The sequence below is a fragment of the Hypanus sabinus genome, chromosome 1 (genome assembly GCF_030144855.1).
Source record: "Hypanus sabinus isolate sHypSab1 chromosome 1, sHypSab1.hap1, whole genome shotgun sequence".
In the NCBI taxonomy this organism is placed as follows: domain Eukaryota; kingdom Metazoa; phylum Chordata; class Chondrichthyes; order Myliobatiformes; family Dasyatidae; genus Hypanus; species Hypanus sabinus.
In genome coordinates this window covers 143,025,365-143,048,029 of record NC_082706.1, presented here as the reverse complement: position 1 = coordinate 143,048,029, position 22,665 = coordinate 143,025,365, and the positions used below count along the sequence as shown (strand labels likewise).

General features: G+C 43.7%; 1 protein-coding gene across 4 annotated transcripts in view; it reads right to left on the bottom strand.

Annotated features, from left to right (window-relative positions):
* LOC132398368 (oxysterol-binding protein-related protein 1-like) overlaps window positions 1-22,665 on the bottom strand; it is a 278,314-nt gene that overhangs the window by 156,692 nt on the left and 98,957 nt on the right. For all 4 annotated transcript variants that reach the window (XM_059977690.1, XM_059977684.1, XM_059977700.1 and 1 more), the window contains exon 16: window positions 5,993-6,099. In XM_059977690.1, the coding sequence (XP_059833673.1) occupies window positions 5,993-6,099 (107 nt within the window). The remainder of the gene's footprint in view (window positions 1-5,992; window positions 6,100-22,665) is intronic.

Below are 22,665 nucleotides of genomic sequence, written 5' to 3'. Positions count from 1 at the left end.
CCCGTGGCGCAGAGGCTCCAAAGCTCTGTGCTCGCAAACCCCCGTAGGCTACCTCCCTTATCCAGAAAGCTGGCTAATAGTGAGCCGGTTCGGATGTGCCAGGAAATGGGTCGCCACAATCTAATCTTTTTCTCTCTGCTAGATTATGTACTGCATTGAACTGCTGCTAAGTTAACAAATTTCACATCACATGCCGGTGATAATAAACCTAATTCTGATAACAGAGTTACTTTGTACTTTGCAATTTGATATTGGCCAAGCATAGGCAAATGAGTGTAGCTGGGCAGGCATCATGGTCAGTATGGATGAGTTGGGCCCAATGGCCTGTTTCCCTTGTGTGGTAGTTGACAGCACTACAGGAGAACCATCAACTTTGTGGCAGAACTCACCTGAATAACAATCTGACAGATCTGAGGCAGCAAGTGGGAATAAAGGTGGCTTTTTCTGTTTGACTGCCAGTGACTAGTGGTGTTCCTCAGGGGTCAGGATTGGGACCGATCAGGCACGGATCTATAGATCAACGAGAGCTCTTCACCTTCAGGAGAGGAGAGAATCAGCAGCTTGTGTTTTAATAAGGCTTCCTACCAAGGATTACAACAAACATTTGCAAACCACAGATAAACTGTCATATCCTCTACAAGGAAGCTCAGACGTTTCCCCAAACTTGACATTATTTCATTTGCTATGTGAGCAAGTTAAGCATAAATAGCCTTGATTAACAATGTTATTGTGAATTACGAGGTTGCTGAAGTTGAACAAAAACTGCAGAACGGTACAAAATATTGATAATTAATACAACATAAATGCCGTGTAGTGACAGCAATGGATGTGAAGGTGATAAACCAGTAAGGCTCTAACATTGGGCGGGCGTGTGTGCAAACTCACAGATGTGCCAACAGAAATATTGTCACAAAATACTGTTACCGTAACACAGGGGTGTAACAAATAAATTAAGTCTTACCTCCAATTATTCCCAGCAGAGATGCAGACAGACTGGCATTCCTGTAGTACCTTGCACATCCCTTTCAGGACAACTCTAAACTCTTCAAAGCACAAGAACTGCAAGTGCACCATTGCAACGCAGTGTGAAGTACAACTACCAATGGGCGTACATCAAGCTTATCAACTGCACAGCAAACAGCCCAACCAGGAATGTGTTAACAGTTAACATATCAAGATTCAACAACATTTCACCAACAGTAAACCTAGTCAGGACATCAGGGAGAGCCATAGTTCGAGAACAGCTCCGAGACCTTTTTAAAAGCTCATCTGGGACAGCATGAGGTGCTTAATCTAACAGACCGAGAAAGAAAAAGAGAACTTATGAACACCATTACTTCTCCAGAAGACTAAAGAAATTCAGCATGTCCCCATGACCCTCATTAATTTTTATCGCTGTACCACAGAGAGCATCCCATTGATAGCCTGGTATGGCAACTGTTCTGCCTCAGACTGTGCAGAACTGCAGAGAGCTATAGATACAGTACCCCAACATCATGGAAGCCAGCCTCACCTTCATCAACTTTGTCTACACTTCTTGCTGCCTCAGGAAAGCAGCCAGTGTAATCGAAGACCCCACCCCAGAAATGCTCCTTTCTCCCCCCCTCCCATGGGCAGTCTCGAGGACAGCTTCTATCCTACTGTTACACAACTATTGAACGATAAGGACTAACACAAGGAAATCTGCAGATGCTGGAAATTCACAACAACACACACAAAATGCTGGTGGAACACAGCAGGCCAGGCAGCATCTATAGGGAGAAACGCTGTCGACGTTTCGGGCCAAGACCCTTCATCTGTGTCCTGACAAAGGGTCTCGTCCCGAAAAGTCGACAGCTCTTCTCCCTACAGATGCTGCCTGGCCTGCTGTGTTCCACCAGCATTTTGTGTGTGTTGTTGAATGATAAGGATTCTTGACTTCAATGTAAGTGGCATCACAGGAAGAACAAGAGAAGGAAATCTTTGGCACTCTAGCCTTCACCAGTCAGAGCACTGAGCTGGGAACGGAGGAGATGAGCAAGTGTGAGGGTAAAGCATGAGGTACCAATCAAGGGGTCTCCTTTGTCCTGGGACATCATGTTGCACTTGTACAAGAAGTCCGTGAGACCACACCTGGAGTCTTGGTCACACTGCTAGAGGAAAAATTACATTCAACTTTAATGGCGATTCAACCTTCCACATGCAGACAGCCAAACCAAACTGCTACCCTCCTGTGCCAAGGTGCAAAACACAGTACCAGCCATCACACACAGCACATAAAGTTAGGACAGCAGAAAAGCAAACTGTCACAAGAGATGCCAATGTATCTCACGTCCGCAAGTGACATGGCCCGAAGGTAGTGTTACAGGAGCTACATTTCTAGAAGGACGAGCATGCAGCAGCAACTCATCACACAGCCGCAGACGAACGCAACCCAACTTGTCTTCCAACAAGCAAACCCCAGAGAGCAACACTGACAAGAGAAGCCAGTCCCCAACCCAGCGTGGACTCCGACACTCCCACCTTGCCTCTGCTCTCTCCCACACCCCCTCTGCAACTCCTCCCCTGGGCAACTGCTGCAGGTGATGGCGCGGCTCCACGCTAAAATGAAAGGCGCGCAGATCCCCTGCAAAGATTCGCGCCAATGAACCAGACTTGCAGTATTCGACATTACCAATGACCAAAAGGGTCTTGTGATCGCAATAAAAACATCCAAGATAATCATTTACACCATTTGTTGGACTGTGCACTGCCTCCAATGCCACTTTCTTTGGGTGGATTTAGCAGGCAACACGACAACAAGCCCATGCCATGCTCCACCAATATCAGCAACTTGCCTGCGAGAAATTGGAGTTGCTCATACTCAGCAGTGTCTTGCAAGACGTAAAGGATGAACTATTACACCACTGAATGGGCCCGGAGAGGCCACTGCGACCAAGTTCACTGCCATTTTACAGAATGTCATTAAACTGGAACGAGTGCAAAGTCGGCTTATGAGAGTGTCGTCTGGGCTCAAGGAACTGAGTTATAGGCACAGCTGGGTAGACTGGGATTTTATTCCTTACGGTATACAATGCTGAGAAATGATGATATAGAGTTCAGAGCTCAAAGAAAATTTATTATCAAAGTCAGGACGTACAGGAGTGAGATATACCAGCTAGTGGAGTGGTGTCACGGCAACAACCTGGCACTCAATGTCAGTAAGACGAAAGAGCTGATTCTGGACTTCAGGAAGAGTGAGACGAAGGAACGAATATCAATCTTCATAGAGGGATCGGAAGTGGAGAAAATGAGCAGTTTCAAGTTCCTGGTTGTCAAGATCTCTGAGGATCTAACCCAGTCCCAACATAGTGATGCAGTTATAAAGAAGGCATGACAACGACTATACTTCATTAGGAGTTTGAAGAGATTTGGTATGTCAACAAAAACACTCAAAAACGTTTATAGATGTATTGTGGAGAGCATTCTGACAGGCTGAATCACTGTCTGGTTTGAGGGAGGCTACTGCACAGGACCAAAAGAAGCAGAGGGTTGTAAATTTAGTTGGCTTCATCTTGGGTACTAACCTACAAAGTACCCAGGACACTTTCAAGGAGTGGTGTCTCTGAAAGGCAGGATGCATTATTGAGGACCACCAGCACCCAGGGCATGCCCTTTTCTCACTGTTACAACTAGGTAGGAAGTACAGAAGCCAGTAATTCAGGAACAGCTTCGTCCCCTCTGCCATCTGATTCCGAAAGGGACATTGAACCCTTGGACAATACCTCACTTTTTAAAATGTATTATTTCTTACTTTGCACTATTTTATATCTATTAAATATACATATGCTGTAATAGATTTATTTATTTATTTCTATATTATGTATTGCATTGAACTGCTGCTGCTGAGTTAACAAATTTCACATCACATGCCGGTGATAATAAACCTGGTTCTGATTCTGACCACATAAGATCCTGAGATTCGTTTTCTTGTGGGCATACTCAGTAAATCCAGTAACCATCATAGAATCAATGAAAGACTGCACCCAAAAGGGAGGTGTACAAAATCAAGAATGTGAATTTGCTCTCAGTCTGTCTCTCAGGCAAGGGAACCAAAAACCGGGGTGAGGGGCAGGCAAGTCAAGTTGAGAGGGACAAGATTTAAAAGGGACGAGGGCAATTGTGGTCACTATTTGGAGTGATCTGACAGAAGACGGTTCCAGCACTGGACAGGCTCTTCATCCAGTCTTGATGCCTATTTATATTAAAAGTCCTTCGCCTGTGCATCTGCCAACCCTATCCTTCCATTCTCTTCATATTCACGTGCCTGTCTAAAAGCCTCAAACTCCACGATGCCTGCTTCTACCCCCACCCCTGGTAACTCATTCCAGGCACACATCATTCTGCATAAAAAATTACCCCCTCACATTGCCTTTAAACTCCCCCCTAACCTTAAAAGCACGTCCACTTGTGTTTGACATGTCTACCCTGGGGAAGAGATTCTGACCCTCTACCCTATCTATGTCTCTCATAATCTTACAAAGCTCTACCAGCTCTCCCCACAGCTTCTGATGGTCTAAGGAGAATAACACAGGTTGGCCACCAATATTAAAGTATTTTCAGGTACCCTCTACTAGCCACACACACTTATTATGCAAATAGAGTTTCTGACAAGAACTTTATGTTGGCCTATGTTGAAAGTCTTCCACGGTCCAGATGTTGTTCCTCTGTTGGATTCAATACTGACTTACCGGCAGTCAGACTCCACAGCAATCGCACTATCATAGCGTCTATTATTTGGGCATACAGTTGAACTGCGGTTGCTTCTGGTCTGTTGGATGGATACAACACAGATCTGGCACGACTTGAGGCTTTCCGCTCAATGTCCTGAGGCCAATATCTACCCTGAAACAGGTTACCTATCACAGAGGCCAGCTGTACAAAGACCAGAGGCTGCAGTTCCTACGTTCCAAAGGGACGTGAGAGGGTTTGTAGGCTTGAGTCCTTTGTCCCCTCCTCCTCTCCAAAACAGCAAGAATGAAATGGACAATAGCAGGATAACAAAAAGGCAATCAATTTGTTAACCAAACAGCACAGAAACAGGACCCTTGGCCCATCATTTCAATGCTGACCTTAGTGCCCTTCTGGGCATTACATTTGCCTATTTTAGGACAGTCTACTTCAGTACCCTGCCTATTTAAGTGCCCACCTAATCCCTGCTGAATGCAAAGACTATATCAGGTTCCATCACCTGCACTGGTAGTGAGTTCCACATATCAACCACTCTGTGTAAAAAAAACTTACCCTCAGATCCCCTTTAAAACTCTTTCCTCTCAACTTAAACCTATCTCCTTTTGGTCAAGATACCATGAGATAATAGATATTAGACCATCTAGTCTACTTGTGCCCCACATTATTTTATAAATCTCTACAAGGTCGTCCTTTAGCACCCTCGATTTAGGGAAAACAGTCCCAGCCTGTCTAGTCCCTCCTTATGATTCAAGTCCTTTAGTCTGGCAAAATCCTTGCAAATCTTTTCAACACCCTCTACAGTGAAATTTATAAAATCACAAGGGGTGTGGACAAGGTGGACAGTCATAGATTAGGGAATCTAAAATTAGAGCCCTAGATTTAAGATAAGAGGAGAATGACATAAAAGGTACCCGAGAGATAACTTGTTTGCACAGAGGATAGAGTGTATCTGGAATGAGCTGCCACAGGAAGTGGTGCAGCTGGATACAATTGTTAAGAGGTGTTTGGATAGGTACAAGGAGGGAGAGTCTTTGCCTAAACTTGGGTGGTTGGTACTACCGTGGAGGAAGTTCTAGTCAGAATGGATCAGTGGGCCAAAGGACCTGTTTCCCTGCTGTTCGCTCTACTGTACACACTGGAAAGCTCTTTTACAGAATCAAAACAATGGGCCGAAAAGCCTCTATAGATGCAGCCCGATCTGCTGAGTTCCTCCAGCATTTTGTGTGTGTTGCTCAAGATTACTTCCTTTGTTATTTTCAAGAGATGTAAAACTAATACCAACCACTTCCTGCTTTTCGATGAGCACAATACAGTTGGACAGGGCCTCGCTTGCGATTCTCGAGGATTCGGAGACATCCTTTAACTTCTGCGTGACTCGAGGAGGCAGTCCTGTAACATAGCAAATGAAATGGAGATCTTGTCAGTAGTGCTGCCACTTCACTTAATTCAGCTTCAAAACAAAAGGTAGAAGGAGAGACCCTCTCAGGTACCAACTGCTCTGTCACACATGGAGACATTCGGGCAATTAACCAAAACCTTGGCATCAGTGATGGCTTTTAAGTCGTGGCCTCAAAGAGGAAAGGGATGAGACTGAAAACTTCCAGAAGCCACAATACTGAGACTTCACTGGAATTAAAATCCAGCAATTACTAGGTGCCGGACTTGGAAGAATGCAGCAGGTTTGGGGAGCACTGTGGGGAAAACTTCAGAAAGGAAGAAATAGAGGGATTTAGAATCAGGATTTTAAACTAAGGTGTGCTGTTTTGTGATTATCTTTGCATTTATTGTTGTATTTATAATTACCATGTATACTGCTCACTCTCTACTACTTTTGCCCCACACAAAAAGTTTCAAATTCCTTGGGGTGAACATCACCAAAAGCCTGCTTTGCTCCAACCAGTCAAAAAAGTTCATCAGTGCTTTTACTTCCTCGGGAGGCAAAAGAAATTTGGCATATCTCCTGTTATCAATTTTTATCTATACATCATAGAACCCATCTGATCCAGATGTATCACGACTGGGTTTGGCAACCATTCTGGTCAGAACTGCAAGCATCTACAGACTTAGACTTCAGGATCCCTCTGCACATCAATTAAAGACATGTTTTCAACAAGGAACAAGTAAAATCAGCAGAGATAAATTTTAATTGCACTTCAAAACATCCTGATAGACCGCAGCATGCCTTCAAACCAAAGGTATCTGATAAATAACACTTCAAGCCTAGATACAGCACACAGCTCAGACTTCAAGATTAGCTCCTAATAAATATCCTTTCAGAATATTGAAGCATCTTTATCCTGAGCTTCAAGACTTTTATGTCAGCATTTAAATGAGTTCCAGCTCTCTGGATCATTTATATGCAAGAGGAGGAGGAAATAATAGAACATAAAACATTAAACAAGACATCACAGTACAGGCCCTTCAGCCCACAATGTTGTACCAACCTTTTAGCCTATTCTAAGGTCAAGATAACCCTTACCTTTACCACCACCCCTAGCAGTGCACTCCATGCAATCACAACACTGTAAAAAGCCTACTTCTGACACCCACACCAAACATTCCTCCAATCACCTTAAAATTATGGCCTCTTGTATTAGCCATTTCCACCCTTGGATAAAATCTCTGGCTGCCCCATTTATCTATGTTTCTTATAATTTTATACACCCCTATCAAGTCACCTCCCAGCCTCCACTCCAGGAAGAAAAGCCCTAGCTCGTTTAACCTTACCTCATAAGACATGCTTTCTAATCCAGGCAGTATCCTGGTAAACCTCCTCTGCTCCTTCTCTAAAGCTTTCACATTCTTCACCAGGGTTGAACACAATATACTGAATGTGTTCACTTCCATAAGCAAGGCTTATTTCCTAGTTTTAAAAGCTGGAAAATAAACAACAATCTCAAATAATCATCTTCTTTAAAAACATGACTGGGATGGTCAAATCAAATGAATTACTGGAATCATTGACATAGAGAGACCTACCTGGCTCACACTAGCCTATCTCCAGTCCCATCCTCTCTCCACTGGCCTGCAGACCAGCCACTGAGGGGCTCCACTCTGAGGCAGAAGGAAATCCCTGTCTAGAAACCTCAGCTGACACATGCACTACATTGCTGAGAGAGCAGAGTCCAGTCAGAGGGATCTTCCTGTGCACTCTCACCCCCCCCCCCCCCCCACATCACCTCCTGTTTTTCTTCAGAAGGGTTCCATAAGACCTTTGCAACTACTTCTTGGGCCTCTTGGTGTCACAACTTACTTCGTTATGACCTTACACTTTATTGTTTAACTGCATTACATTTTTTCAGCAGTTTTATTCTGCATTGTTATTCTCTAACTCAATCCACTGTGCAATGATTTGATCTGTATGAACAGTACACTAGACGAACTTTTCACTGTATCTTGGTACATGTGACCACTAAACCAATATCAATACTCTGTGTCTCGATAGAGAGCTGGGGGAGTGGTGCTATCTGAATGATGGAAAATAGATCAGTACAGCACAGAAACAAGCCCTTTGGCTCATCATTTTGCGCCAAACAAATTAAGCTACTGACACCTCACTAATCCCAGCAGTGTGGACTCGATCCACATTCATGTGCCTAAAGCCCCTTAAACACCAGAAGTGTATTTGCTTCCACCACTATTCGCCACTGTGTAAGAACAAAAGCTCGTACTGCACATCACCTTCAAACATTCCCCTTCTTACCTTCAAGCTACGTCCTCTTAAATACAACATTTTCACCCTGGGAGAAAGATTCTAATTGTCTGCCCCATTTCTGCCTCTCATAATCTTATAAGCTTCAATTAGGCCTCCCCTCATCCTCCACTGCACCAGTGTACAACTTCTTATAGCTCATACTCTCTAATCCAGGCAACATCTTGGTAAGTCCTGATGACGGATATCAACCTGAAATATTGACCATCTAATAGCCTTCACAGATGCTGCCTAACCCCTGAGCTCCTCCAGAATCTCCTATGTTCGTCCCAGTGAACCTCTTCCACACCCTCTCTAAAGCTTCTACATCCTTCCTACAAAGGGGCGATCAGAACACGAGTGTTTTATAATCAGACAATTTAACCAGACGTAGACATGGTGGAATGTCAGTGTCTTTTCTTCCACCGTGAAGAACCCTGGAGGAGTAAGGGTGCCACTGTAGCATAGTGGTTAGCTCGACACTATTAGAGCTCAGGGCATCGGAGTTGGCGCCCGCCATAAGGAGTCTCTGTAAGCCTTCCTCATGGAATGTGTAGGCTTTCTCTGGGTCCTCTGCTTTCCTCCCACAATCCAAAAATACGGAGAAAAGTATTCTGACTGGTCGCATCCAAGCCTGGTCAGTGTAAGTTATCCCGTGATTGCATTAGGTTTAAATCTGGGCTGTCAGGGGCTCCTTCGCAGTGTGACTCAAAGGGCCAGAGGGCTTATTCCGCTCTGTATCTCTAAATAAAATAATTTTCAATTGGAATTGATTTACTATTGCACATGTACCACGACACAGTGAAAACCTAGCCTTGCGTACTGTTCATACAGATCAATTCATTACACGGTGCAATGAGATAACACAACGGAAGACAATAATAGAATGCAGAATAAAGTGTTACAATTATAGAGAAATTGCAATACAGGTAGACAACAAGGTGCAAGATCATAGCGGTTAGGCTGTGAGCTCCGGAGTCCATCTTATCCTACTAAAGAACCATCTGAAATCTTATAACAGTGGGGTAGAGGCTGTCCTTGACCCTGGTGATGTGTGCTTTCAGACGTTTGTATCAGGTGAGGTGGGAAGTTTATGAGAGATTTTGTAAATACAGAGAGTGATGGGTACGTGAAATGTGTGACCAGATGAGGTGGCAGAAGCAGATCCAAGGGAAACATTTGAGAGGTATTTGGAGAGACACGTGAACAGGCAGGGATCATACACAGGCAGAGGAGATTGGTTTAAATTGGTATTATGGTCAGCACAGATATGCTGGGCTGAAGGGCCTCTTTCTGTGCTGTACTGCTCTACGTTCTAACACCGTAGCGTGGAGGGTCTATGAAAAGCCCAGACTGGGGAGTGTTCCATACCGATGATACCAACCATAAGAGCACAGCTGAGAACTGGCTGTGCTGTGGGTACAAAGACAACATGTACCCAACACAGGGCATCAAGAGCTTGGAGGATCTATACCGGGACCAGAACACGTACCCAACACAGGGCATCAAGAGCTTGGAGGATCTATACCGGGACTAGAACACGTACCCAACACAGGGCATCAAGAGCTTGGAGGGTCAATACCGGGACCAGAACACATACCCAACACAGGGCATCAAGAGCTTGGAGGATCTATACCGGGGACCAGAACACATACCCAACACAGGGCATCAAGAGCTTGGAGGATCTATACCGAGACCAGAACACGTACCCAACACAGGGCATCAAGAGCCTGGAGGATCTATACCGGGACCAGAACACGTACCCAACACAGGGCATCAAGAGCTTGGAGGATCTATACCGGGACCAGAACACATACCCAACACAGGGCATCAAGAGCTTGGAGGATCTATACCGGGACCAGAACACGTACCCAACACAGGGCATCAAGAGCTTGGAGGATCTATACCGGGACCAGAACACGTACCCAACACAGGGCATCAAGAGCCTGGAGGATCTATACCGGGACCAGAACACGTACCCAACACAGGGCATCAAGAGCTTGGAGGATCTATACCGGGACCAGAACACATACCCAACACAGGGCATCAAGAGCCTGGAGGATCTATACCGGGACCAGAACACGTACCCAACACAGGGCATCAAGAGCCTGGAGGATCTATACCGGGACCAGAACACGTACTAACACAGGGCATCAAGAGCTTGGAGGATCTATACCGGGACCAGAACACGTACCCAACACAGGGCATCAAGAGCTTGGAGGACCTATACCGGGACCAGAACACGTACCCAACACAGGGCATCAAGAGCTTGGAGGATCTATACCGGGACCAGAACACATACCCAACACAGGGCATCAAGAGCTTGGAGGATCTATACCGGGACCAGAACACGTACCCAACACAGGGCATCAAGAGCTTGGAGGATCTATACCGGGACCAGAACACATACCCAACACAGGGCATCAAGAGCCTGGAGGATCTATACCGGGACCAGAACACGTACCCAACACAGGGCATCAAGAGCTTGGAGGATGTATACCGGATCCAGAACACGTACCCAACACAGGGCATCAAGAGCTTGGAGGATCTATACCAGGACCAGAACACGTACCCAACACAGGGCATCAAGAGCTTGGAGGACCTATACTGGGACCAGAACACGTACCCAACACAGGGCATCAAGAGCTTGGAGGAGGGGGACGTCACGTGATGACGTAGGATCGAGACGCTGGAACTTAGCCCTCCCGTAAAAAAGTTAATAAATTAATGTTTAAGTGAAGAAAAGTCAATCAATACTTTTTTAAGGTTACTCATAAACTACTCTGGATTGTTTTAAGCTATGCCTCATAAACAGTGGATGAAGAAAACTACTTCCGCGAAGACCGCTCAAGTTGGAACAGAATCAAGGCCTACTTCTACCGAAGAACCGTGGACTCAGGTACAACACATCACCGGTGAAACAGAACAGGAGACCGCGGCAGCATCGGCCATTTCTAAAGGAAAGGATCAACGAGAACTGCACATGCGTAAAGGAACGAGCATGCGCAAACGAGTGCTACCAGAACTACAAAACCCAGCAGCGACTGAAACCGACAGTGAAAGTGAGTCTGAGAGAGAGACGGACTCTCTGGAAAAATCAGACGAAGATGGAGATGAAAGTTCCTCTGAAAATACAAAAAAGACTTTGAGGCAAATAATGCATAAATTAGAAAAATTAAATGCATTAAAAGTAATTAAAGAAAAAATAACAAAAATGGAGGCTATGTTTGATAAAATGACAAAGAAACAGGAAAAAATGGAAAAGAAAATTACAGATTTGGAAGTCAAAGTGGAAGAAATGGATGGAAGAATGAAGAAGATGGAAGATGATAATGATGCCTGGACATCAGAAAGAAAACAACTCGTGGGAAAAATTGATAAGCTCAAAAATTTTAGTAGACGCAACAATATTAAAATTGTTGGACTTAAAGAAGGTACCGAAGGAGAAGACCCAATAAATTTTTTTCAAAAATGGATTCCTGAAAAATTGGAAATGGGAGAAGAAACTTCAATTGAGATTGAAAGGGTGCACAGAGCCTTAAGGCCAAGATCTCAAGATGATCAAAATCCGCAATCAATTTTGATAAGATGTTTAAGATACCAGGATAAAGAAAAGATTTTGAAGGCGGCTGCCCAAGGTGCTAAAAGAAGAAAAGGTCCATTGATGATAGCAGAGAAACCAGTTCTTTTTTATCCTGATATAAGTTATAACCTTTTGAAGAGAAAGAAAGAATTCAATCCAGCTAAAAATGTTTTATGGAAAAAAGGTTATAAGTTTTTAATGCGTCACCCAGCAACACTGATAATTTTTTTGGAGGAGGGAAAAAGATTTTTTTCTGATTATCGAGAAGCGGAGGTGTTCGCACAAAAACTCCCATCTCTTTGCTAATTAAACGTAGAGACTTTTAAATGTAATGGTTAAAGATGAAGACAGAGATAGCGAATGGAACTGATGGACATTTAAGGATGATATAAGGGAGAAAAGTAAAATTTTAGAAATAATAACTGAGAATAGTATGTTTTTTTAATATATATACTTTTTATGTTGCGGGGGGGCTGGGGAGCTTTGAATCCGTTACTACGGGATTCACGTGTGTAATCATGGCGATCACCATGACCCGTACAATAGAGGGGGGTAATGTTGTGTTTTTTTTCTTTCACAACATTAGTAGGGGGGGTATTTTGTTTTTTTTCTTTATTTTCTATTTTTCTTCTATTCTTTTGCCTGGATGATTGGTAGGGACACACATAGCAACATGGAAACTTCTAAAAAGATTTCCCAGGATATAATGAAAGTTGAAAGATTAGGTATTATTATAGACTGGAGTAACATAATTAAAAATAATGACTAATTTATTGAATTTTTAAAGTTTTAATGTTAATGGGCTTAATGGACCAATAAAAAGAAAAAGAATTTTAACATATATTAAAAAAATGAAAATAGATATAGCTTTCTTACAAGAAACTCATTTAACGGATATAGAACATCAGAAATTAAAAAGAGACTGGGTTGGAAATGTTATTGCAGCTTCATTTAACTCAAAGGTGAGAGGAGTTGCAATTTTGGTTAATAAAAATTTACCAATTAAAATACAAAATGTATTAACTGATTCGGCAGGAAGATATTTAATTATACATTGTCAAATTTTTTCAGAACTATGGACTCTTATGAATATTTATGCACCAAATGAAAATGATGTAAAATTTATACAGCAGGTCTTTTTGAATTTGGCTAACGCACATGATAAAATATTAATAGGTGGAGATTTTAATTTTTGTTTAGATCCAGTTTTAGATAGATCAACAAAGGCTATTACAAAATCAAAAGTAGCAAAAACTTTATCATTGATGAAAGATTTAAATTTGATTGATATATGGAGAAGAATCAATCCAAAAGAAAGGGATTATTCATTCTATTCAAATAGACATAAAACATACTCAAGGATAGATTTTTTCCTATCATCAACAAATACTCAAGATAGAGTGAAAAATGTGGAATATAAAGCAAGAATATTGTCTGATCACTCTCCTTTAATAATGACAATGACAATGATAGATAAAGAGGAATCAATTTATAGATGGAGATTTAATTCAATTCTACTAAAACGTCAAGATTTTTGTGATTTTATGAAAAAGCAGATTCAGTTCTTTTTAATACAAATTTACATTCAGTTGATGATAAATTTATATTGTGGGAAGCAATGAAAGCATATTTGAGAGGCCAGATAATAAGTTATACTTCTAAAATCAAGAAGGAATATATGATAGAAATAGATAAATTGGAAAAAGAGATTATAAAATTAGAAAAAGAATCTCAAAGAAATATGACAGAAGAAAAACAAAGACAACTTATTAATAAGAAGTTAAAATATAATACACTCCAGACATATCGAACAGAAAAAGCAATTATGAGAACTAAACAGAGATATTATGAACTAGGTGAAAGATCACATAAAGTTCTTGCATGGCAGTTAAAAACAGATCAGATTTCCAAAACAATAAATGCAATTCGAACAAAAGTGAATGAAATTACTTATAAGCCTCTAGAAATTAATGAGGCTTTTAAGAATTTTTATTCTGAGTTGTATAAATCAGAATCAAAGAATGATGATGTTAAGATAGAAGAATTTTTATCACAAATAACTCTTCCAAAATTAAATACAGAAGAACAGAAGGGATTAGATACGCCTTTTACATTGAAGGAAGTTGAGGAAGCTTTAGGATCACTTCAAAGTAATAAATCTCCAGGAGAAGATGGTTTTCCACCTGAATTTTATAAAAAGTTTAAAGATTTATTAATTCCTCCTTTTATGGAGTTAATATATCAAGCGGAAAGAACGCATAAACTTCCAGAATCTTTTTCAACAGCTATTTTAATAGTATTGCCAAAAAAAGATAGAGACCTTTTAAAACCAGCATCATATAGACCTATTTCTTTATTAAACACTGATTATAAAATAATAGCAAAAATCTTATCTAATAGATTATCTAAATGCTTACCAAAATTAGTGTATATGGATCAAACAGGATTTATCAAAAATAGACAATCGGCAGATAATGTAACCCGGTTATTTAGTATAATCCATTTAGCGCAAAAGAGGGAGGAAATGAGTGTGGCAGTTGCTTTAGATGCAGAAAAAGCATTTGATAGATTGGAATGGGATTTTTTATTTAAGGTATTGGAAAAATATGGATTAGGAACATCATTTATAAAATGGATTAAAACCTTAAATACTAATCCCAAAGCTAAAGTAGTGACAAATGGTCAAATTTCAACATCATTTCAGTTAACGAGATCAACTAGGCAAGGTTGTCCATTATCACCTGCTTTGTTTGTGTTGGCAATAGAACCACTAGCTGAATTAATTAGAATGGACCCAGATATTAAGGGTTTCAGAGTTAATCAGGAAGAATACAAGATTAACTTATTTGCTGATGATGTTCTACTTTATTTAACAGATCCATTACATTCACTACGCAAATTATCTTATAGATTAGAAGAATATGGGAAAATATCGGGTTATAAAATAAATTGGGATAAAAGTGAAATTTTACCTCTTACTAAAGGAGATTATAATCAATGTCGATTAATAACTCAATTTAGATGGCCAGCAAATGGTATAAAATATTTAGGTATAAGAGTTGATAATGACATAAAAACTTATACAAATTAAATTATTTACCACTTTTGAAAAAAATTCAGGAAGATCTTGATAAATGGATGGCATTACCAATAACATTAGTAGGTAGAGTAAATACTATAAAAATGAATATATTCCTTAGACTACAATATTTATTTCAATCATTACCAATACAATTACCCCAGAAGTTTTTTCAAGAGTTAAACAAATATGTGAGGAAATTTCTCTGGAAAGGTAAGATGTCACGAATATCGTTGGAAAAATTGACATGGAAATTTGATCTAGGAGGATTACAACTTCCAAATTTTAAGAATTATTATAAAGCAAATCAACTTAGATTTATTGCATCTTTTTTTGAGAAAGATAAACCGGCATGGATTAGAATAGAACTAGATAAAATAGGAGAAAACGTACCAGAAGATTTTATATACAAATTGGAATCTAAATGGATACGGGAAAAGAAAGAATCTCCTATATTAAAACATTCGATTGATTTATGGAATAAGATAAATGTTGATGAGGAGACAAAAAAATCTTTATTAGCAAAGAGATCTTTAATTCAAAATAGACTTATTCCTTTCACAATGGACAATCCACTTTTATATAATTAGATTCAAAAAGGGATTAGATATATAGGGAATTGTTTTGAAGGAGGTATATTAATGTCATTTGATCAATTAAAGAATAAATATAAAGTATCAAATAACACTTTATTTTGTTACTTTCAATTAAGGGCTTATTTAAGAGAAAACTTAGGTCAAACAATGTTATTGCCGAAACCTAATGAAATAGAAATTTTAATTCAAAAAGGAAATATTTAAAAAATTATATCTTGTATGTATAATTTGATTCAAAAACAGGCAATTAAACAAGGAGTCCATAAGTCAAGACAAAAATGGGAAAGTGATTTGAATATTAAAATTGAAGAAACAAATTGGTCAAGACATAGTATGACAAATACAATAAATGTTCGGTTAAGATTAGTGCAGTATAATTTTCTACATCAATTATATATTATACCACAAAAAATAAATAAATTAAATCCAAACTTATCCCATCAGTGTTTCCGATGTAACCAGGAAACTGGTACATTCTACATGGTCTTGTTCTAAAATTCAACCATTTTGGACTTTTACTGGAACAAATTACAGGAACACAATCTCCTCATAATCCAATATTACTCTTATTAGGTGATATTGAAGGGATAAAACCAAAACTCAAACTAAATAAATACCAGAAAGAATTTATAAAAATTGCACTGGCAGTAGCCAAAAAAGCTATTGCAGTTACTTGGAAATCGGATACATATTTAAGTATAGACTCTTGGAAAAAAGAAATCTATGGTTGTATTCCATTAGAAAAAATTACTTATAATTTAAGAGATAAATAGGAAACATTTCTGAAAATTTGGAGCCCTTATTTACAAAAGACAGGATTAAATCTGTACATGTTCTGAAGATGAAACAATTGGTTATTTGGGGAAAGAAATAAATATACATATTAAAGTTATTACGAATTCCATGGAGCATGTGGAGATCTTCCAACAACCAGGCATTCTTTCTTTCTTTTTTTTTCTCTTTTTCTTTTTTTTCTATAGGGCAGTTAGGGGGGAGGGATTAAGGGGAGGGGGGAAGGGTTATATACATTTTTTTTTCCATACTTCATTTTGTAACTACTTAAAAATGCAATAAAAAAAGTTTTCAAAAAAAAAAAAGAGCTTGGAGGATCAATACCAGGACCAGAACACGTACCCAACACAGGGCATCAAGAGCCTGGAGGATCTATACCTGGACCAGAACAAGTACCCAACACAGGGCATCAAGAGCCTGGAGGATCTATACCGGGACCAGAACACGTACCCAACACAGGGCATCAAGAGCCTGGAGGATCTATACCGGGACCAGAACACGTACCCAACACAGGGCATCAAGAGCCTGGAGGATCTATACCGGGACCAGAACACGTACCCAACACAGGGCATCAAGAGCCTGGAGGATCTATACCTGGACCAGAACAAGTACCCAACACAGGGCATCAAGAGCCTGGAGGATCTATACCGGGACCAGAACACGTACCCAACACAGGGCATCAAGAGCCTGGAGGATCTATACCAGGACCAGAACACGTACCGAACACAGGGCATCAAGAGCTTGGAGGATCTATACCGGGACCAGAACTCGTACCCAACACAGGGCATCAAGAGCTTGGAGGATCTATACCGGGACCAGAACACGTACCCAACACAGGGCATCAAGAGCTTGGAGGATCTATACCGGGACCAGAACACATACCCACACAGGGCATCAAGAGCCTGGAGGATCTATACCGGGACCAGAACACATACCCAACACAGGGCATCAAGAGCCTGGAGGATCTATACCGGGACCAGAACACGTACCCAACACAGGGCATCAAGAGCCTGGAGGATCTATACCGGGACCAGAACACGTACCGAACACAGGGCATCAAGAGCTTGGAGGATCAATACCGGGACCAGAACACGTACCGAACACAGGGCATCAAGAGCTTGGAGGATCTATACCGGGACCAGAACACGTACCCAACACAGGGCATCAAGAGCTTGGAGGATCTATACCAGGACCAGAACACGTACCGAACACAGGGCATCAAGAGCTTGGAGGATCTATACCGGGACCAGAACACGTACCCAACACAGGGCATCAAGAGCTTGGAGGGTCAATACCGGGACCAGAACACGTACCCAACACAGGGCATCAAGAGCCTGGAGGATCTATACCGGGACCAGAACACGTACCCAACACAGGGCATCAAGAGCCTGGAGGATCTATACCGTGACCAGAACACATACCCAACACAGGGCATCAAGAGCTTGGAGGATCTATACCGGGACCAGAACACGTACCCAACACAGTTGCATCAAGAGCCTGGAGGGTCAATACCGGGACCAGAACACGTACCCAACAAAGGGCATCAAGAGCTTGGAGGATCTATACCGGGACCAGAACACGTACCCAACACAGGGCATCAAGAGCCTGGAGGGTCAATACCGGGACCAGAACACGTACCCAACACAGGGCATCAAGAGCCTGGAGGGTCAATACCGGGACCAGAACACGTACCCAACAAAGGGCATCAAGAGCTTGGAGGATCTATACCAGGACCAGAACACGTTCCCAACACAGGGCATCAAGAGCTTGGAGGATCTATACCGGGACCAGAACACGTTCCCAACACAGGGCATCAAGAGCTTGGAGGATCTATACCGGGACCAGAACACGTACCGAACACAGGGCATCAAGAGCTTGGAGGATCTATACCGGGACCAGAACTCGTACCCAACACAGGGCATCAAGAGCTTGGAGGATCTATACCAGGACCAGAACACGTTCCCAACACAGGGCATCAAGAGCTTGGAGGATCTATACCGGGACCAGAACACGTACCGAACACAGGGCATCAAGAGCTTGGAGGATCTATACCGGGACCAGAACTCGTACCCAACACAGGGCATCAAGAGCTTGGAGGATCTATACCAGGACCAGAACACGTACCCAACACAGGGCATCAAGAGCTTGGAGGATCTATACCAGGACCAGAACACATACCCAACACAGGGCATCAAGAGCTTGGAGGATCTATACCGGGACCAGAACACGTATCCAACACAGGGCATCAAGAGCCTGGAGGATCTATACCGGGACCAGAACACGTACCCAACACAGGGCATCAAGAGCCTGAAGGATCTATACCAGGACCAGAACAAGTACCCAACACAGGGCATCAAGAGCTTGGAGGGTCAATACCGGGACCAGAACACGTACCCAACACAGGGCATCAAGAGCCTGGAGGATCTATACCGGGACCAGAACACGTACCCAACACAGGGCATCAAGAGCCTGGAGGATCTATACCGGGACCAGAACACGTACCCAAAACAGGGCATCAAGAGCTTGGAGGATCTATACCGGGACCGGAAGACGTACCCAACACAGGGCATCAAGAGCTTGGAGGGTCAATACCGGGACCAGAACACGTACCCAACACAGGGCATCAAGAGCCTGGAGGATCTATACCGGGACCAGAACACGTACCCAACACAGGGCATCAAGAGCTTGGAGGATCTATACCGGGACCAGAACACGTACCGAACACAGGGCATCAAGAGCTTGGAGGATCTATACCGGGACCAGAACTCGTACCCAACACAGGGCATCAAGAGCTTGGAGGATCTATACCAGGACCAGAACACGTTCCCAACACAGGGCATCAAGAGCTTGGAGGATCTATACCGGGACCAGAACACGTACCGAACACAGGGCATCAAGAGCTTGGAGGATCTATACCGGGACCAGAACTCGTACCCAACACAGGGCATCAAGAGCTTGGAGGATCTATACCAGGACCAGAACACGTACCCAACACAGGGCATCAAGAGCTTGGAGGATCTATACCAGGACCAGAACACATACCCAACACAGGGCATCAAGAGCTTGGAGGATCTATACCGGGACCAGAACACGTATCCAACACAGGGCATCAAGAGCCTGGAGGATCTATACCGGGACCAGAACACGTACCCAACACAGGGCATCAAGAGCCTGAAGGATCTATACCAGGACCAGAACAAGTACCCAACACAGGGCATCAAGAGCTTGGAGGGTCAATACCGGGACCAGAACACGTACCCAACACAGGGCATCAAGAGCCTGGAGGATCTATACCGGGACCAGAACACGTACCCAACACAGGGCATCAAGAGCCTGGAGGATCTATACCGGGACCAGAACACGTACCCAAAACAGGGCATCAAGAGCTTGGAGGATCTATACCGGGACCGGAAGACGTACCCAACACAGGGCATCAAGAGCTTGGAGGGTCAATACCGGGACCAGAACACGTACCCAACACAGGGCATCAAGAGCCTGGAGGATCTATACCGGGACCAGAACACGTACCCAACACAGGGCATCAAGAGCTTGGAGGATCTATACCGGGACCGGAACACGTACCCAACACAGGGCATCAAGAGCTTGGAGGGTCAATACCGGGACCAGAACACGTACCCAACACAGGGCATCAAGAGCTTGGAGGATCTATACCGGGACCAGAACACATACCCAACACAGGGCATCTAGAGCCTGGAGGATCTATACCGGGACCAGAACACATACCCAACACAGGGCATCAAGAGCTTGGAGGATCTATACCGGGACCAGAACACGTACCCAACACAGGGCATCAAGAGCCTGGAGGATCTATACCTAGACCAGAACAAGTACCCAACACAGGGCATCAAGAGCCTGGAGGATCTATACCTGGACCAGAACAAGTACCCAACACAGGGCATCAAGAGCTTGGAGGGTCAATACCGGGACCAGAACACGTACCCAACACAGGGCATCAAGAGCTTGGAGGATCTATACCGGGACCAGAACACATACCCAACACAGGGCATCAAGAGCTTGGAGGATCTATACCGGGACCAGAACACGTATCCAACACAGGGCATCAAGAGCCTGGAGGATCTATACCGGGACCAGAACACGTACCCAACACAGGGCATCAAGAGCCTGAAGGATCTATACCAGGACCAGAACAAGTACCCAACACAGGGCATCAAGAGCTTGGAGGGTCAATACCGGGACCAGAACACGTACCCAACACAGGGCATCAAGCCTGGAGGATCTATACCGGGACCAGAACACGTACCCAACACAGGGCATCAAGAGCCTGGAGGATCTATACCGGGACCAGAACACGTACCCAACACAGGGCATCAAGAGCTTGGAGGATCTATACCGGGACCGGAACACGTACCCAACACAGGGCATCAAGAGCTTGGAGGGTCAATACCGGGACCAGAACACGTACCCAACACAGGGCATCAAGAGCCTGGAGGATCTATACCGGGACCAGAACACATACCCAACACAGGGCATCAAGAGCTTGGAGGATCTATACCGGGACCGGAACACGTACCCAACACAGGGCATCAAGAGCTTGGAGGGTCAATACCGGGACCAGAACACGTACCCAACACAGGGCATCAAGAGCTTGGAGGATCTATACCGGGACCAGAACACATACCCAACACAGGGCATCTAGAGCCTGGAGGATCTATACCGGGACCAGAACACATACCCAACACAGGGCATCAAGAGCCTGGAGGATCTATACCGGGACCAGAACACGTACCCAACACAGGGCATCAAGAGCTTGGAGGATCTATACCGGGACCAGAACACGTACCCAACACAGGGCATCAAGAGCTTGGAGGATCTATACCGGGACCAGAACACATATCCAACACAGGGCATCAAGAGCCTGGAGGATCTATACCGGGACCAGAACACATAACCAACACAGGGCATCAAGAGCCTGGAGGATCTATACCGGGACCAGAACACGTACCCAACACAGGGCATCAAGAGCTTGGAGGATCTATACCAGGACCAGAACACGTACCGAACACAGGGCATCAAGAGCTTGGAGGATCTATACCGGGACCAGAACTCGTACCCAACACAGGGCATCAAGAGCTTGGAGGATCTATACCGGGACCAGAACACGTACCCAACACAGGGCATCAAGAGCTTGGAGGGTCAATACCGGGACCAGAACACGTACCCAACACAGGGCATCAAGAGACTGGAGGATCTATACCGGGACCAGAACACGTACCCAACACAGGGCATCAAGAGCCTGGAGGATCTATACCGGGACCAGAACACATACCCAAAACAGGGCATCAAGAGCCTGGAGGATCTATACCGGGACCAGAACACGTACCCAACACAGGGCATCAAGAGCCTGGAGGGTCAATACCGGGACCAGAACACGTACCCAACAAAGGGCATCAAGAGCTTGGAGGATCAATACCGGGACCAGAACACGTACCGAACACAGGGCATCAAGAGCTTGGAGGATCTATACCGGGACCAGAACACGTACCCAACACAGGGCATCAAGAGCTTGGAGGATCTATACCAGGACCAGAACACGTACCGAACACAGGGCATCAAGAGCTTGGAGGATCTATACCGGGACCAGAACTCGTACCCAACACAGGGCATCAAGAGCTTGGAGGATCTATACCGGGACCAGAACACGTACCCAACAAAGGGCATCAAGAGCTTGGAGGATCTATACCGGGACCAGAACACGTTCCCAACACAGGGCATCAAGAGCTTGGAGGATCTATACCGGGACCAGAACACGTTCCCAACAAAGGGCATCAAGAGCTTGGAGGATCTATACCGGGACCAGAACACGTTCCCAACACAGGGCATCAAGAGCTTGGAGGATCTATACCGGGACCAGAACACGTACCCAACACAGGGCATCAAGAGCTTGGAGGATCTATACCAGGACCAGAACACGTACCCAACACAGGGCATCAAGAGCTTGGAGGATCTATACCAGGACCAGAACACGTACCCAACACAGGGCATCAAGAGCTTGGAGGATCTATACCGGGACCAGAACACGTACCCAACACAGGGCATCAAGAGCTTGGAGGATCTATACCGGGACCAGAACACGTACCCAACACAGGGCATCAAGAGCTTGGAGGATCAATACCGGGACCAGAACACGTACCGAACACAGGGCATCAAGAGCTTGGAGGATCTATACCGGGAC